This window comes from Bacillus rossius, chromosome 6, assembly GCF_032445375.1.
Source record: "Bacillus rossius redtenbacheri isolate Brsri chromosome 6, Brsri_v3, whole genome shotgun sequence".
Classification (NCBI taxonomy): Eukaryota; Metazoa; Arthropoda; class Insecta; order Phasmatodea; family Bacillidae; genus Bacillus; species Bacillus rossius.
In genome coordinates this window covers 57,552,238-57,568,283 of record NC_086334.1, presented here as the reverse complement: position 1 = coordinate 57,568,283, position 16,046 = coordinate 57,552,238, and the positions used below count along the sequence as shown (strand labels likewise).

The following is a 16,046-nucleotide window of genomic DNA, read 5'->3' as shown; positions in this document are numbered from 1 at the left end:
ATTGTTCGTGATTATATTTAAACAAATTATTTAAATTAAATTAGGAAACAACTGTAAATAATATTTTAAAATTAAAAAGTAGGCAATTTTTCATCAATGTTTTCTTATGACGTTATCACGTAAAATTATCGTCCGTAAACCGACTTTACAGACAATCCCCCTTTTTTTAACGACGAAAATATGCACATATGGAATATATGAAGTACACACATCTTAGATCTCTGTATATGGCACTGGGTAGGAGTAATTTCGTGGAAATGGAACGGAAGTCGATGAACGGAAATGTTTCACAAAGATGGTGGACCCATGTGTAGCAACATGAACCAGTGTATAGTCACTTTCGTAAACATTACCCGGCATAACAAACGCATTGGTTTGCCAAATGGAACTTCATTATAGTGAAACTACCCTGAAATATATTTGGTAAAATATTATATTTATAGTAAAAAGGAATCACAAGTTTTGAAAAAAAAATGTAAGAAACCTGGCATATAATACATTTTATCCTTATAAATTCTCAAGACGCTTAGTAGCACAGTTGTAGCGCGAGCTATTGGTAACCTCAAGGAGCGTGGTTGAAAACTCTTCACTGGAAAAATTTATTTTACTTTTAAAAATAACATTATTCAGGAACGTGGGCGCCTCTTTATGATTGTTACGGCATTACAATTTAATGAATACAAGATAGCATCATTCAAACTTATATCCCTTATCATTAAGGCGAGTCTTCACCCGCCAACGTTACATTAATTCCATAAAGTTTAGTCTACGGGATTTATTCGTATGTTACACTCTGTATTACTATTAATATAACTCGTGTTATTCAGCAAATTGTGCCGCTAGATATAATTTTCTTAACTGATTATTTTAAAAGTAATGTAATGATCATTAATGTATAATTCCTGACTTCTTGCGTCGTGAACACTCACTAGCAAGTATGGGATTCAACAAACAGGTCCGGCTGTTAGAATGTAGTTCTGCCGATGAACGCTAGGGAAAGTAAGAGAAACATAGCGCCCAGGACCCCCGCTCGTCGCAGAGGAAGACTCACAAGTGCGCCACCTCGTGCGCGATGATGAAGGCGCTGGTGAGACCCTCGTCCCTGTTGAGGGCACAGCTGCGCGCCGGGTCGCAGGCGCCCGACACGGGGGCGTAGCCCGAGGGCCCGCCCAGGTTCAGGCGCGTCAGCCACACGGCCACGTCGTGGCGCTCGTCCGGAGCCAGCCCCGACAGCAGTCTCTGGTTCCACGCGTTCACGCGCTCCAGGGACCTCTTGGAGTTGCCTTCCTGCACCTGCCCAACAGCCCTCGCCCTCACAGTCCTGCTGTCCCACCACGTGGCATCACATGGAGACAGCCCTGATAGCAGTCTCAAGTTCCACGCGTTCACGCGCTCCAGGGACCTCTTGGAGTTGCCTTCCTGCACCTGCCCAACAGCCCTCGCCCTCACAGTCCTGCTGTCCCACCACGTGGCATCACATGGAGACAGCCCTGACAGCAGTCTCTGGTTCCACGCGTTCACGCGCTCCAGGGACCTCTTGGAGTTGCCTTCCTGCACCTGCCCAACAGCCCTCGCCATCACAGTCCTGCTGTCTCACCACGTGGCAACACATGGAGCCAGTCCCGACAGCAGTCTCTGGTTCCACGCATTCACGCGCTCCAGGGACCTCTTGGAGTTGCCTTCCTGCACCTGCCCTACAGCCCTCGCCGTCACAGTCCTGCTGTCTCACCACGTGGCAACACATGGAGCCAGGCCCGACAGCAGTCTCTAGTTCCACGCGTTCACGCGCTCCAGGGACCTCTTGGAGTTGCCTTCCTGCACCTGCCCAACAGCACTCGCCGTCACACTCCTGCTGTCTCACCACGTGGCATCACATGGAGACAGCCCTGACAGCAGTCTCTGGTTCCACGCGTTCACGCGCTCCAGGGACCTCTTGGAGTTGCCTTCCTGCACCTGCCCAACAGCCCTCGCCGTCACAGTCCTGCTGTCTCACCACGTGGCAACACATGGAGCCAGTCCCGACAGCAGTCTCTGGTTCCACGCATTCACGCGCTCCAGGGACCTCTTGGAGTTGCCTTCCTGCACCTGCCCAACAGCCCTCGCCCTCACAGTCCTGCTGTCCCACCACGTGGCATCACATGGAGACAGCCCTGATAGCAGTCTCTGGTTCCACGCGTTCACGCGCTCCAGGGACCTCTTGGAGTTGCCTTCCTGCACCTGCCCAACAGCCCTCGCCATCACAGTCCTGCTGTCTCACCACGTGGCAACACATGGAGCCAGTCCCGACAGCAGTCTCTGGTTCCACGCATTCACGCGCTCCAGGGACCTCTTGGAGTTGCCTTCCTGCACCTGCCCTACAGCCCTCGCCGTCACAGTCCTGCTGTCTCACCACGTGGCAACACATGGAGCCAGGCCCGACAGCAGTCTCTGGTTCCACGCGTTCACGCGCTCCAGGGACCTCTTGGAGTTGCCTTCCTGCACCTGCCCAACAGCCCTCGCCGTCACAGTCCTGCTGTCTCACCACGTGGCAACACATGGAGCCAGGCCCGACAGCAGTCTCTGGTTCCACGCGTTCACGCGCTCCAGGGACCTCTTGGAGTTGCCTTCCTGCACCTGCCCAACAGCCCTCGCCGTCACAGTCCTGCTGTCTCACCACGTGGCAACACATGGAGCCAGGCCCGACAGCAGTCTATGGTTCCACGCGTTCACGCGCTCCAGGGACCTCTTGGAGTTGCCTTCCTGCACCTGCCCAACAGCACTCGCCGTCACACTCCTGCTGTCTCACCACGTGGCATCACATGGAGACAGCCCTGACAGCAGTCTCTGGTTCCACGCGTTCACGCGCTCCAGGGACCTCTTGGAGTTGCCTTCCTGCACCTGCCCAACAGCACTCGCCGTCACACTCCTGCTGTCTCACCACGTGGCATCACATGGAGACAGCCCTGACAGCAGTCTCTGGTTCCACGCGTTCACGCGCTCCAGGGACCTCTTGGAGTTGCCTTCCTGCACCTGCCCAACAGCCCTCGCCGTCACAGTCCTGCTGTCTCACCACGTGGCAACACATGGAGCCAGGCCCGACAGCAGTCTCTGGTTCCACGCGTTCACGCGCTCCAGGGACCTCTTGGAGTTGCCTTCCTGCACCTGCCCAACAGCCCTCGCCGTCACAGTCCTGCTGTCTCACCACGTGGCAACACATGGAGCCAGGCCCGACAGCAGTCTCTGGTTCCACGCGTTCACGCGCTCCAGGGACCTCTTGGAGTTGCCTTCCTGCACCTGCCCAACAGCACTCGCCGTCACACTCCTGCTGTCTCACCACGTGGCATCACATGGAGACAGCCCTGACAGCAGTCTCTGGTTCCACGCGTTCACGCGCTCCAGGGACCTCTTGGAGTTGCCTTCCTGCACCTGCCCAACAGCCCTCGCCGTCACAGTCCTGCTGTCTCACCACGTGGCAACACATGGAGCCAGGCCCGACAGCAGTCTCTGGTTCCACGCGTTCACGCGCTCCAGGGACCTCTTGGAGTTGCCTTCCTGCACCTGCCCAAAAGCCCTCGCTGTCACAGTCCTGCTGTCTCACCACGTGGCAACACATGGAGCCAGCCCCGACAGCAGTCTCTGGTTCCACGCGTTCACGCGCTCCAGGGACCTCTTGGAGTTGCCTTCCTGCACCTGCCCAACAGCCCTCGCCGTCACAGTCCTGCTGTCTCACCGCGTGGCAACACATGGAGCCAGTCCCGACAGCAGTCTCTGGTTCCACGCGTTCACGCGCTCCAGGGACCTCTTGGAGTTGCCTTCCTGCACCTGCCCAACAGCCCTTGCCGTCACACTCCTGCTGTCTCACCGCGTGGCAACACATGGAGCCAGGCCCGACAGCAGTCTCTGGTTCCACGCGTTCACGCGCTCCAGGGACCTCTTGGAGTTGCCTTCCTGCACCTGCCCAACAGCCCTCGCCGTCACAGTCCTGCTGTCTCACCACGTGGCAACACATGGAGCCAGGCCCGACAGCAGTCTCTGGTTTCACGCGTTCACGCGCTCCAGGGTACCTCTTGGAGTTGCCTTCCTGCACCTGCCCAACAGCACTCGCCATCACACTCCTGCTGTCTCACCACGTGGCATCACATGGAGACAGCCCTGACAGCAGTCTCTGGTTCCACGCGTTCACGCGCTCCAGGGACCTCTTGGAGTTGCCTTCCTGCACCTGCCCAACAGCCCTCGCCGTCACAGTCCTGCTGTCTCACCGCGTGGCAACACATGGAGCCAGGCCCGACAGCAGTCTCTGGTTCCACGTGTTCACGCGCTCCAGGGACCTCTTGGAGTTGCCTTTCTGCACCTGCCCAACAGCCCTCGCTGTCACAGTCCTGCTGTCTCACCGCGTGGCAACACATGGAGCCAGTCCCGACAGCAGTCTCTGGTTCCACGCGTTCTCGCGCTCCAGGGACCTCTTGGAGTTGCCTTCCTGCACCTGCCCAACAGCCCTCGCCGTCACAGTCCTGCTGTCTCACCGCGTGGCAACACATGGAGCCAGTCCCGACAGCAGTCTCTGGTTCCACGCGTTCACGCGCTCCAGGGACCTCTTGGAGTTGCCTTCCTGCACCTGCCCAACAGCCCTCGCCATCACAGTCCTGCTGTCTGACCACGTGGCAACACATGGCGCTCGTCCGGAGACAGCCCCGACAGCAGTCTCTGGTTCCACGCGTTCATCCACTCTAGTTTCTCTCCTGCACCTGTCCATATCACATGTCCATGTTTGGCACGCTGTGAAGTTATACGGACTCCTCACCAAGCTTTATACTCTTAGGTCTCTTTCTTGTACGATAGAAATCCATACAAATCAGTTATTAATCATAGTGTTGTTTCAAGTATGGCCTCTCACCCTGCCATCTTAGTTCGAATATAATTATCTCTATTGAATTGAAAGTTATTTTTCTTTTAAAACTTGTTATACAAAATCCAGCTAAAATGTAAGTTGTTTAATGATTACATAAACAGTATTAATTCATTAAATCATAATGCAAATATGATTATCAACAAGAATTGAATGGAAGGGGGCAATTAACAAACCGTATCGTGGTTTTGAATGGGACAGCATAATTGGTGGCTGGAGTGTCAAGCAAGAAACAGCAGAAAGCAAATGTCTGAGTGGACGTCACCACCCTTTAACCATCTTTCCTACTGCAGCTGGTGAGAAAACTGCTGTGCAAATATCGCACGTTCGTACTAAGTTCCTAGCCCACAAATGTAACAGCGAGATTCTAAGGAGTCAAACCTCTCGTGATACAGAGGAATGCTGTAAATAAATTCGCTATTATGTGGACGAATTCAGGCTTAAAAGCGGGCAGATTTTACAATCAAGTTAAATAAACTACCTAAAATAGAGAGGAATCAAAATTATAAATCTCCGAAATGGTGGGCATAACCTAACTTCTTGCGCTGCATCTTTGCTTCCAAATGCACTGTTAAATGAATTATAGCCTTCTCCAGATAATGAATAACTTTAAACTCATGTACTGTAAGTTGTCGCCAATCTCCACAAAAACTAGCAGGCTGCTTCGTAGTTGATACATTGCCCAATAAATTTATTTTCTCTTTTCAGCTGCACTGAAGAATACAACAGTTAACTCTGAAACTTATAGTTTTTTATTTGACAGAATGTGTTGACAGATGTGTTTGAAAGGACAGCTTGAAAACCAATTACCTATAAACCTATATGGCCGAAGTAGGACTCCAACCCATCAGAGATAGAAGTCAAGAACACTGATCCTAGACCACCTATGCTATGGTCACATTAGGTACATTATCCCCAATCACCTAGGGCCAAAATAGCTACGATTTATCATGCTGCGTCTGAAAATTGAGCGCACAGCTTCAAAACAGATCACACACATACACTGAAAAAGTTATTTACAGCCAAAGCAAGTTTCACATAAATTGCCCCTGATATAGCCGATGTTAAGTTTTGTCAAAAGCACACTCACATTTACTCAGTAGAAAACAGTGCAGTAATTTTGCACTCACCTCGCTAAGAGATTCATCCTGGTAAAAGATCATCCTCACTATCACCAATTTCAAGTTTGAGCTCAGTGATGAGTCTTTGTATATGGCACTAACCTGAACAGAAAAAGACGCATTATTACAACTCAGTTAATTACAATCTTATATTTACACCACACACATTTTTTAATACAAATAAGTTAAAAAAATAGATTATTTTATGTTACAAAGTTAATGATTCTTATACTTTAAAATTTGAATATTGAAAAAAAAATACGTAGAAAATTAAAATAATGTTTTACTATAATCCATATTCCACCAAGAATGTTTCATTAAAAAATTTGATGAAATTCTCGACTGAAAAACTTGTGTTATATTTATCCAACTGTGATCACTGACATTGATCAATTAATCTTGCACTTTACGTGCCATACTTTTTCCTATGTTAAAACCTTACTTGATAATTTAGAGACCCTAACTTTTGTTCATGCTTAACAACAAAGTTCTTTTTTTTTTTTACCACGCTTAGCTTCACCTGCATATAGGTATGAATAAATGGAATATGTAATAAAATCTTTCCATTCAATTTTTTTACCCACTTTTAGCCGTCAAAATGTGTTTAAATTTTGCATACATATAAAGAACCTGTGACAATACACTATTTTGATAATTTAAGAGCTTAATGTTAAGGGAGGGGGGAGGTCAGAGGGTAAAAACACCACTATTTCGAGCTATGGGTAATAACCAGACTTTTTGTATATCCATGAGGTTGGAGCATGCTGGGAATTTGCCCCGGGGTCGACTGTTATCTAAGAGGGGGGAGGGAGTTAAAGACCCAAAATTTCGAAAATTTTAAAACTCAATGATATTTTGATTTGAAGTGTTTCCGATTCAAAAGGTTGGGTTTCGGTGGAAAATGTGCCCGGGTAAAAAGGAGAGTGGGTGTAATTCTCCTAAATTTCGAAAATTAAAAAAAAAACTTTTAATTCAGAGTGTTTCCCATGTCGGGGTTCGTCAATGGCAATATGGGTACTATATATGAAATTATCTGGCCACTTTTCCGGCTTGATCAAGTGTATGATACGGACATTCCATCAGTCCGTGTCGATTTCGGCACAGATGGTATACATATAATTAAACCAATAGCCATCCAGTTTCCAGCGAAATAAAGCTATGGCACTGCTGAAAGGCGAATGTTGCCATTAATACTGAGTTGGGCATCTACCGTGCATAAAATGCAAGGCTGGGATCGCGTCTCTTTGCTGCCGGACAGGCTTATGTAGCTGTTAGTCCCGTAAAGTCACTGAATGGTCTCCAAGTAGAAAAACTTGATTGCTCTAAGACAACAAGAACAGTTCCATGTAATGTTGACGCATTATCTGAAATGACTTGATTACGTGAATATTAATGACTAATTTTAAGTTCAATGTAAGAAATAAATACTTTAATCACTAATATTTAGTATTATAAATTTGTTTTAGTTACTCATATTAAATTTTTTTATTTCATTTTGAGACTAAAAAGAATAAAATAAAATTATAGCTTAAAAAAACACGCTTTTATCGTTGCATGAACTAACAAAAAAAAAATTAAATTAATTTGTCCAACAGCCGAATAATGCACCACAACTCTGTATAACTAAGAGCGTGGGGTGCTCTCTTCTTTCATTTTCGTAATGACTATACCCTAAAATTAGCGATAGAAACTTTAAGACATATTATATCAAGCATCTCCTGAACGTAGATATCGTGGGGGGGGGGGGCAGAGGGGCCCGGGCCCCCCTGGAATTAAGAAGCCCCTCACTAAGGGGGCCGCCTGCTTGCACTTGCAAAAGCGTGACTGTGAAACGTGTTTGATGTCAAAACTATGTCTTATGGATTACTTTCTGTATATTTCAAAGTTTTCTTCTTATTGCATGCATGTATGCCAACACATGGGCAGTGTACAGCATAAGGGAACCGCATCCAAATATTACGTGGCGGTTAACCTCACTTGCAAAATTATCGGCCCCCCCCCCCCCCCGGGTACATTTCCGCGGTACCCAATTACGAATACTACAGATTGCACCTCTGAAGCACCCCATTACTAATTTTAAGTCCATTATTGTTATTAAGTTCATATTCATTTTCGTAATGACTATATCCTAACATTTTCGAAATGACTATATCCTAAAATAAGCGATAGAAAATCTATTACATATCATATTGTTATTACTAATAGAAAATTTAAGACAAATAATGATTTCAAGCACCCCACGTTTTTTAGTTATACAGAGTTGTGGTTGATTATTTGGCTGTTGAACAAAAAAACTTAAATTTAATTTTTTTTAAATTTCTAGTTTATTCTTTATTAAACGATAAAATAGTTTTTTCTTTTCATTTTTTTAAACAATAAGTTTATTTTCGCTCTTCTTGACTGTAATATTAGTTTCCTCACCTCACGTCCACCTGCGTTGGGTGCTCTGCGCATACGCGTGACTTGTTCGAACAGGAAATAACCCAAGAATTTGGATAGACCTCAGTTGCGTATTACTTTATTGCATGTCAGGAGAGCAGTACTCACAGCATTTTCTGAAACGATATCTTTGAAATAGTGATCATATTTGGCACGATGAGTAGCGTGTAAACTCCAATTATATATTTCATGAAAATATTACTCTATTTTTAAAAATAATGTAGGTCATTTTCGGACACCATCATTAAAAATTATATTTTGAAGCGGTTTCTTTGTAAAAATAAAATTATCTGGCTGCCGTTTATTTGTAATCGTCTATAAGGCATGTGTGAAATCACACAGAGGACAAACTGAATTTTTATTATATTTTTTATATGTAGTTGGTGTACACTGTTCATTGTATCTGACGGACCTATACATTTGATTGAAATTCATCACTGGCGCCACAGGTGACAGAAAAGCTGTTAGTTCATTAATACATTTTTTCTTTTCACATATCCGCTCACCAATTAAACAATTGAAACGTCCAAGGAAAAGTAAACTAAATGCCCAATAAAATTTCTAAATTAGATTTTTCATACACAGTGCTCTGTAAATATTTAAAATTTAGTGCACTCTTATCTAAGTTCAAAAGCGAGATGTAGTTTGGGTTGTAACTGCCAGAAATTTGTGCTACTGAACAGATTTATTTAATTTTCCCACAAACTTGTTTATTGGAACAATGATCAAGTTGCCCCTATATGTTGATATAATTTAATAACTATATATAATACCATTAAAATTAATATATAAAGTAAAAAATGGCCTGTCATGTGTTTGTTATGTTTTGAAAGTTTTAAAAGGCTCAAGTTTACACAAGGGCCTGAGAACTACAGTTACGTAATATCACATGCCCCAATTCCCAAATTAGTTTTTTTTAGGAACACTGAATAACTATTTAAAAAATGCAATCATCAGATTGAAGGACATAGGCAAGTTTCACTTGGAACAGTTGTTGGCACCTTTAACAGCAGAGCAATATCCATCTCCTATCTTCTACGCTCACCTCCTACACGGTATCTCCTACATATTTGCTATATTCTTCTAGCTCATACTTCGCACCTCCTCACCTCCCACCTCGTGCTCAGAGCTCACTGGGGGCCCCGCCCACCCACCCCGCCGGCTCGTGTCCAGAGACGGGCCGAGGCGCCGCAACTACGGTACTCACGATGTTCATGAGCGCGATGACGTAGTGCTGCGCGCGGTCGGCGCCGTGGAAGCTGATGACCGAGTGGTCGACTGCCAGGGCCAGCTCCAGCCACCTGGGGGGCGCGCTCTGCGCCGACACGGCGTGGCGCTCTGAAACCAACCCGTCACTTCTGCGTCTCTGTACGTCAGTCCGTTGCCTGGGACTTCTGGGAGAGTGTTGAGGAGTCGGAGATGCTGCCGGATCCACTATCAGAGATGGAATCCAACAGGTTCACAGACAGGGTGCCTCTCGTCCCTTATGGCCATCCTTTGCTCCCTCGTGCTGCAAGTAGCGTTTACCAAAGAGGGCTCTGTGGAGATCCCCATTCCTCAGACATCCCCAATTGCAGTAGAGAAGAATCTTCTGGTGAGATCTGTGGGCAGCATGTCACAAAAAACTCACCCGAGGGAGAGTGGTGGGAGGGTGTTAGAACCCCCCGAGCTCTCAGGTGGTGTCTCCATAACATAACATTTTGATGTTGGAACAGGAGGGCGAGAACTGGACATGTCTTCTGTGCTCCATATTTCTCCTGACCTGGCCAAAAGGCTGCATGTCCCATCCCAATGGTATGTTGACGTTGCATCCAAGGCTATCCCTCGGTATCGTGGACAGAGTTGGCGTGAGTGGTGCGATGAGCGGCTCTAGCCAGGCCTTCACACCCACTAACTGGTTCGATGGAGCAGCCTAGAGGGGGGATACACCTCGAGAAACTCATGTGTTTGTGGTCCCACAAGCCCCTTTCAACGTGGAGGGTTGTGAGTTGATTTCGAGGTGTGTGGCGCTGGTCGGATCGTAACGGCTGCAAGCTTATAGCAAGTGGAGTATCGGAGGTGGACTGACCCGCTTAGCATGGTAATCGAGTGTTCACACAATTACTCCTCATTACAAGTGAATCTTGGTTATGCTGGTCGTATGCAAATTTAGTTTAAAACTCACCACCTGGAAGATACTTACAGTGCCATGGGAAACTAGGAGTGCCACGGGCTGATCCAATTAATATAATGCAAGTATCTTTAAAGCCAAGGGGATCAGATTGGAGCTGGTGTTTTGATGGCAGTGGTTGGCTCGAACGCTTGGAGGAAGCCTATCATGGGATGTCCATACTCTTGATGAGCGGATGCAGTGATTGGCAACACAGCTCGGGTCCTAGTCTGGCAGACCACATGTATTTTCGGTGACTGAGGAGTCCCAGTGAATTTGGAAGTTGAGGTAAGCACTGAAGAATACTCCGCCTATGGGCTTATAACCTGAAACATTTATTAGATTTAAAAAAATACTATCCACAATTTTGAAGTGAATCAACCCAGCTTCAAAAGCCAACCTATAGATAGTACATGAAACACCACGAAAAGGCTTCGCGTTAAGAATGGTACGTATATATGTCGCCTGGAACTTTCTATGGGCCTGCTGTAATGAAAATACAGTTTATAGCATACCATATCTCGGTGTTGTCTGAATAAGAAACTTGTCTGAGAATATTGTCGATAGTGCAGCACTACATTTAACACTCACCCGTTCGCCGCAACCAAGCTGGAGCTAAAACTGATCAACACACTGAGGCTATAAAGGTTTTGTTAGAGAGTTTTACGTCCCGCAGTATGCGCAGGGGCTTAAGGTGATGGGACCTCCAAGATTACAGTGGCTCTGAACGTTGAAAGCTGAACACACTTGAGTAATACTAAGCTGTTAGGATAAACCCCAGTACATCGCCACTGAGTGCAATGCCTAAGAGTTCACGGCCACCGAGTATACCTAGTATTAAAAGGTGTTCAGGTTTATCATCTAGTCGACGAGGTATTTAGAGACGGAAACATACGGTATACGCCAAGTGTGGGGAAGAAATCGGCCGTGGTCTGTAGTAAAGAACCATCGCATCATTTATCTGGAGTGATTACGGCTACTTTGCACTGCACTGTGTAGGCAAAGCAGAGGTTTCACTTGTACCGAAAATGTAAAATTCGAGTGCAAGAGTGAGAAATGAATACATTTTCCAAAAGTTAGTGCTTTTAATAGTGGACAATTATACACTTAAGACATCCATATATAATATGCGAATATAACATAATTTTAGTTATAGTTACAATGTTTTATTAACACATTAATACTTTTGTTGTGTATATTCTGTTTCAGTGGGAAAGTATTGATGAACACTATAGAGGTTATCCTTGGAACTGAGTGGTTGAGCCTAGTATGTCACATACTTATAGGGCAATGCTGCTTGACCAGCCTAAAAATGCAATACATTAATATTTTTTTGTCTCTGACGAAACATGCATTTACTTGCTGCAAAAAAAAATTATATTGTTTGGCCCAACTCAATTAGCAAATTGGTAGTTTCGTACAACTTTCAGTAATCTGATAAACTTAAAAATTATTGGTAATACTAGATGCACTTTATTTCACCAAACATAAAAAACAATATGTTGTTGAGATATGCATACCTATGTCGCGATGTAGGTGTGTACTGACTGCATAGAAGACAGTACTATACTCACATTACGTCCAGGAAGTAGTTTAACTCCTACAACTCATCCTTTAACAGGGAAGACCAGTGGTATTGTCTCTTGGTGTAGCTCTGTACGAAGTGTACAGGAGCCAGTACTGTACTTCCTACATGGCGTCCAGGAAGTAGTTTAACTCCTACAGCTCATCCTTTAGCAAAGAAGGCCAGTGGTACCGTCCCTTGGTGTGGCTCTGTACGAAGTGTACAGGAGCCAGTACTGTACTCACATGGCCTCCAGGAAGTAGTTTAACTCCTACAGCTCATCCTTTAGCAGGGAAGGCCAGTGGTACTGTCTGTTGGTGTAGCTCTGTACGAAGTGTACAGGAGCCGGTACTGTACTCACATGGCATCCAGGAAGTAGTTTAACTCCTACAGCTCATCCTTTAGCAGGGAAGGCCAGTGGTACTGTCTGTTGGTGTAGCTCTGTACGAAGTGTACAGGAGCCGGTACTGTACTCACATGGCATCCAGGAAGTAGTTTAACTCCTACAGCTCATCCTTTAGCAGGGAAGGCCAGTGGTACTGTCTGTTGGTGTAGCTCTGTACCCAGGAAGTAGTTTAACTCCTACAGCTCATCCTTTAGCAGGGAAGGCCAGTGGTACTGTCTGTTAGTGTAGCTGTGTATGAAGTGTACAAGAGCCGGTACTGTACTCACATGGCATCCAGGAAGTAGTTTAACTCCTACAGCTCATCCTTTAGCAGGGAAGGCCAGTGGTACTGTTCCTTGGCGTGGCTCAGTACGAAGTTGACTCACACTCCATCTTGCGCCACAGCGTGGAGGGCTTCTCGGAGCATCTCTGCACTGACTGCACGAGGGTACGAGAGTGCGAGAGTGCTGTACTCACGAGGCGTGTTGTCGCGCTCCCAGACGGCGTCCAGGAAGTAGCCCACGTCGTCCAGGGAGTGCGGCGGCCGCCTCTCCTCGGAGACGTTGCTGCTCCAGTAGGACTGCCTCCTGGCGCGGGGCTGCTGGTCGCGCGACAGGTCCCGCGGCTCGCCGGCGCGGTACAGCGCGTGGCCGCCGCTAGACCCGGGCAGCGGGCTCAGGAAGAAGGCCTCGCCGCTCGCCCGCACCAGCCCCGTCATGCCGTCGCCGTCCACCGCGAGCGCCACCAGCGAGTCTCCCACCCCGCGCACGCGACCCACCTGTGCACCAGTCTCCGTGGCTCTAGGGGCTTCTGCAGCCTGTCAGTCGGTGATGCACAGTACGTGTGTTGTCGCCCCCAGGGGTGACGTGCGGCGAGCCGTGCCGCGAGACGGGGCAGTGCCCGATGCACCTGGTCGACACGGTGTGCGGCTCCGAAGACAAGTGCGAGTGCGCGGCCGGCTGCGACTTCAACCCCGCCAACAACAGCTGCTCCACCATCGTGGACCTCCCCCCACCCCGCGGCCAGGGAAACTACCCTGCGAAATTTTGTAGTAAATGGGACACAACTGTCCATTGCTCTGGTCCGATCATTAGGGACTGGAAAAAACTCGCGGCTTCAATGACCACTAGGATAGACACCACGATTCTCTACGTACCCGGGCAACTATCACCTGGTCATTGGCTACCTACTCGGGACACCTTGTTTTACTGCGATTCTTATGATTTGAAACTTCTTTTGTTGAGTGTCTGCCATTGGCTCAAGAGTCCTTCAGGTGAATTGCGGTCCAATCACCGACGCAGCATTAAGCTGAACGAGTTTGGATTCCAGCCTGTCTCGAAAAGGAATCCGCGAATTTTTCCGGTCTCTACGGCGATCATGTGTTCCTCAACTAACACGTTGTTTTTCCTTCATCCAGATTGGTGAGCAACCGGCTGAACTGGACTAGTTTCCACCTACATTTATCCTAACAAACCAACCCAAACCAACACCCTTCCCGACAACACCTCACATCGCTTCCGCATATTACTTTACTGTTACATATATTTACGATTCAACTTAGACGAAAATAAAATAAAATTATTTGCATTCAATTAATTTTTATTACAATATAAGTATCAAATTAATTCTAAGATATTAAACTGACAAATAATCTCGGAGTAGCATGTTTGGTATATTCTGTCTCACTTATAAACGTTGAAAATAAAATAAAGTTTTTTTTCCATTGATATCGGCATATGTGTGTACTGACTAAACAAACAGAAGAGTATGTTTAATTTCTTTTTAAAAATAGTGCTAATATTAGGAATAACGAGTTTTACTCAAATTGTTATCTTGAGAATTATACTTTGCACATGAATATTGCATCCGTCTGGTGTTGATGGGTGTGTGTGGCAGAGAAAGCATTGCCAGGTATTCGTAAAGTAATATTGCCGCTGTCTGGTATTGATGTCTTGTGTGTGAGTGTGTGTGTGTGTGACGGGGAAGGCAAAACCAAGTAATCGCACAGGAATATTGAAGCTGTTTGGTGTTGATGTTTAGGTTGTATGTGGCGGGGAAGGCAAAGCCAGTTTTTACTACAGAAATATTGCAGCTGTCTAGTGTTGGTGCCTAGGGTGTGTGTGGTGGAGAATGCAATGTCAGGTATTCATACAGTAATATTGCCTCTGTCTGGTGTTGGTGGGGAAGCATTATTTTCACAGACAAGAGAACCAAACGCCCGATCGTGCATCTTCGGTTTTTTTTTGTTCATTGTAACTCATGATAACTAATGGTCAATTAGGTTAGGTTAGCTAAATTATAAATACTTTAAAACATTGTGGACGGTTGATTTGGTTAGGATAGATACATTAAAGATACTGTGAAATCAAAAATAAAAAAAAGCGAGCATGAACTTCGGGGAACTTCGGGTGTGGCTCTCTTGTCTGTGAAATGAATGCTTCCCGGTGTGGTGTTGGTGTCTAGGGTATGTGTGTGACAAGGAAGGTAAAGCCAGATATTCACATAGGAATACTGCAGCTGTCTAGCGTGTGTGTGACGGGTCACCTGCAGGCTGCACGGCCGCACAACCTCGGTGGAGCTCCAGCCGTCGGGCGAGTGCCACTCCAGCGTGGGTGCGACCTCTATGGCGGCGTTGGGCCGCAGCTCCAGCAGCCAGTCCTTGAGCGACACCAGGCTCACGTCATCGCCCGCCGGCTCGTCCCGCTTCCAGCGCCCGCCGCCTGCAGCGCCACCGGTCTCGTCACAGCCTCACCCGCCTGGCAAGCCTTCATTTCACAGACGAGAGAGCCACACCCGAAGTTCCCCGAAGTTCATGCTTTTTTTCCGTATCTTTAATGTAGCTATCCTAACCAAATCAACCGTCCACAATGTTTTAAAGTACTTATAATGTAGCTAACCTAACCTAATTGACCATTAGTATCCTTTTATCAACACCGCCGTATTTATTTACAATGAACAAAAAAAAAACCGAAGATGCACGATCGGTGGTTTGGCTCTCTCGTCTGTGAAATAAGGCTTCCCGGTGTTAAGGGCGTGCATCCCATTTCAAGTCATGATTTGATATTTATATGAATCACTGATCAACTTTTAGACTTTTTTTAATTGTTTAACTTAGCATAACAAATGTACTTATCGAAATTTGCCAAACGTCCACAAGAATGCAATAAAAATCGTTTATAGCATCGTGCATAACACAGTAAATTAAAACGGTTGCTTTTTTGTTACGTAACAGGGATTAGTTTTGGAAACGTTCTGTAATACGGCCTGCAAGTTAGGTTACAGGTGGTGCTTATTCGCTAACTTACACGAATGTCTTGGACTGCCGCCTTTGAAAGCTATTGGTAATCAGACACTTTTGATCTATCTGGAGCTTTTTGTAAATAGTGCGTTAAGGGGGGGGGGGTACCTCCCATTTCAGGTCAAGATTTTATATTTACAGTAAATACAGATAAACTTGTAAACTTTTTCCAATTGTTTAACTTTCACGAAACTAAAAATATATA

General features: G+C 46.3%; 1 protein-coding gene across 1 annotated transcript in view; it reads right to left on the bottom strand.

Annotated features, from left to right (window-relative positions):
* LOC134533554 (A disintegrin and metalloproteinase with thrombospondin motifs 2-like) overlaps window positions 1-16,046 on the bottom strand; it is a 79,844-nt gene that overhangs the window by 21,907 nt on the left and 41,891 nt on the right. The window contains exons 3-7 of the mRNA XM_063371091.1: window positions 15,088-15,263; window positions 13,021-13,321; window positions 9,653-9,783; window positions 6,016-6,108; window positions 1,052-1,293 (exon numbers count right to left, since the gene is read on the bottom strand). Of these exons, the coding sequence (XP_063227161.1) occupies window positions 1,052-1,293; window positions 6,016-6,108; window positions 9,653-9,783; window positions 13,021-13,321; window positions 15,088-15,263 (943 nt within the window). The remainder of the gene's footprint in view (window positions 1-1,051; window positions 1,294-6,015; window positions 6,109-9,652; window positions 9,784-13,020; window positions 13,322-15,087; window positions 15,264-16,046) is intronic.